Here is a 2,019-nt window from a genome sequence, read left to right on the forward strand (position 1 = left end):
AAATAAAATTAATTTATTATATATTTTTAATTAAATTTTACTAATATTATAATTTTTATTGTTAAAAGATAATTTTATATACAATTCATAGGTATTTTCACACGGAAGAGTACTAATTTTATAGTTTTGGGGGAAAAACATACAACTCTTATACTTAACTATAAATTCTGTCCCAAAATAAATAAATAAATTTTTTATATTTATAATTTTTTTATTAATTTTCGACTATATAAAAGAACTATCACGTATTTATCGAGAATTGATCCTATGATCTCAGGTGATATCCATCCCAATAATGATTTGAATCCGGGAAATGTATGTAAGATAATCCGTGACAAATTTAAAACTTCTAGAAGCCTCTTACGGGTCGTTGTTCGGGTATGAGCCGATTCGTTTTAAACCAAATAACCGACTTCCATCTTCAATCCGCTCAAAACATTTCCGTAGTTTCCAGACACAAATCAATCAAATTAAGAATTCAAGCACATAAAAATGGCAGCTTCTTCATCGTCCAGAATTTTGGCGTCGGCGGCCAATAGGGTTGGGGCAGCTGCGCGCCGTCAAGCTCTTTCTTTAACGGACGCTGCCGCCGATAGAATCCGCCGCTTACTCCAGCAGCGACAACGCCCGTTTCTTCGTCTCGGCGTCAAGGCTCGCGGCTGCAATGGATTATCCTACACCCTCAATTATGCAGGTTTGTAGTTTTTTGTTTTGTTCATGATTTGAAATTTTTGGATTTGATATCTCGGAGAAGCTTTTTGTGTTGGAACGATCAATGATTTTAATCGCGTCTTAGTATTATTTGGACGTCTTGTTGAATCTTCATGGAATTATAATACCCTTTACGAATTTAGATATCTAAACCACTTTGAGGTGATTAAGATGATTATCGGAATTCAGATGAGGTTGAAAGTTCCCAATATGTCATTATGGTTTTCAATCAAAAGCAGAGACTTTAGAAGAACCAGTGAATATGGTTTCTATTGGCACATCTAAATTCACTTAGATTTCTTTCAGATGATTGCTTAAAACCATGCCTCTTGAGTCTCAGCGTCGCCATGCTAGTAACTTGTTTATTTGTGTGGTTTGTTTTGTGTTGAATTGCATCTGTTTTCCCTTGTATGTAAACGTTCTAGTTTAAATGCCTAAATATCCTATCTTTTACACTTAGTTACATACTATCGCCTATTAAAGTGTTTTACTCTGTGTACCTTTTGTACTGACTGTTTATATTGTGTTGCTTTTTATATTTAGATGACAAAGGGAAGTTTGATGAGTTGGTCGAAGACAAGGGTGTGAAGATACTGATTGATCCAAAGGCCTTAATGCATGTCTTAGGAACCAAAAATGGATTTCGTAGATGACAAACTCAGGTAGGCTTCATTTCCTGGTGTTACCTACAAATTTGGTCTTGGTTCTCAATGTGGTCTTCGGTGAAAATTTGTTTTCAACAATGTTAACTGAACAACATTTACTTGGTTTGAGTTTCGGACTCTCTTTAGGTGGCAAGACGAATAATATGAATCAACATGGAGTAAAATATGAGTGTTTTGTATGTAGATGAAAAATAAATCATTTTTATTTGTTCATATTGCCCATTTTAGTTTTTCTTGTAAGGTTAGCATTGAGTTTGTACTCATCTGATTTGCATGATTTGTCATGTAACAGGTCGGAGTTTGTATTTATAAATCCAAACTCTAAAGGACAATGTGGTTGTGGGGAGTCTTTTATGACAACAAGTAGTTCACAGCGCAGCTAAGGATCGTACTTGAGAGAACTTCGGCAGAAGAGCTCTTTCGTCAATCCTTTTAACATATGAAACCCTCCAAAATACATATGTTGTTTATATTTTTTCCCCTTTTGTTTTGTAGTTGAGATATGAAAATTTTCTGATGCAAAAAACATTCTCAGATGTAGAAAAAGGGGAATGACAAATCTATTCCAGGCGTTTTTTACATTAATTCAGGCTGTATCAAAATAATAAATTAATTCTAACAATCAGGTTGTACAGTTGAAACA

The 2,019-nt window shown here is 34.2% G+C and overlaps 1 protein-coding gene across 1 annotated transcript; it reads left to right on the forward strand.

Annotated features, from left to right (window-relative positions):
* The first annotated feature begins 492 nt into the window (after positions 1-492).
* On the forward strand, positions 493-1,759 carry LOC139881091 (iron-sulfur assembly protein IscA-like 1, mitochondrial). The gene is given in 4 exon segments (XM_071865622.1): positions 493-694; positions 1,255-1,343; positions 1,345-1,373; positions 1,669-1,759. Coding segments are annotated over 4 exon segments (411 nt in total).
* Positions 1,760-2,019: the final 260 nt, after the last annotated feature.

This window comes from Rutidosis leptorrhynchoides, unplaced genomic scaffold (genome assembly GCF_046630445.1).
Source record: "Rutidosis leptorrhynchoides isolate AG116_Rl617_1_P2 unplaced genomic scaffold, CSIRO_AGI_Rlap_v1 contig111, whole genome shotgun sequence".
NCBI classification, from domain to species: Eukaryota; Viridiplantae; Streptophyta; class Magnoliopsida; order Asterales; family Asteraceae; genus Rutidosis; species Rutidosis leptorrhynchoides.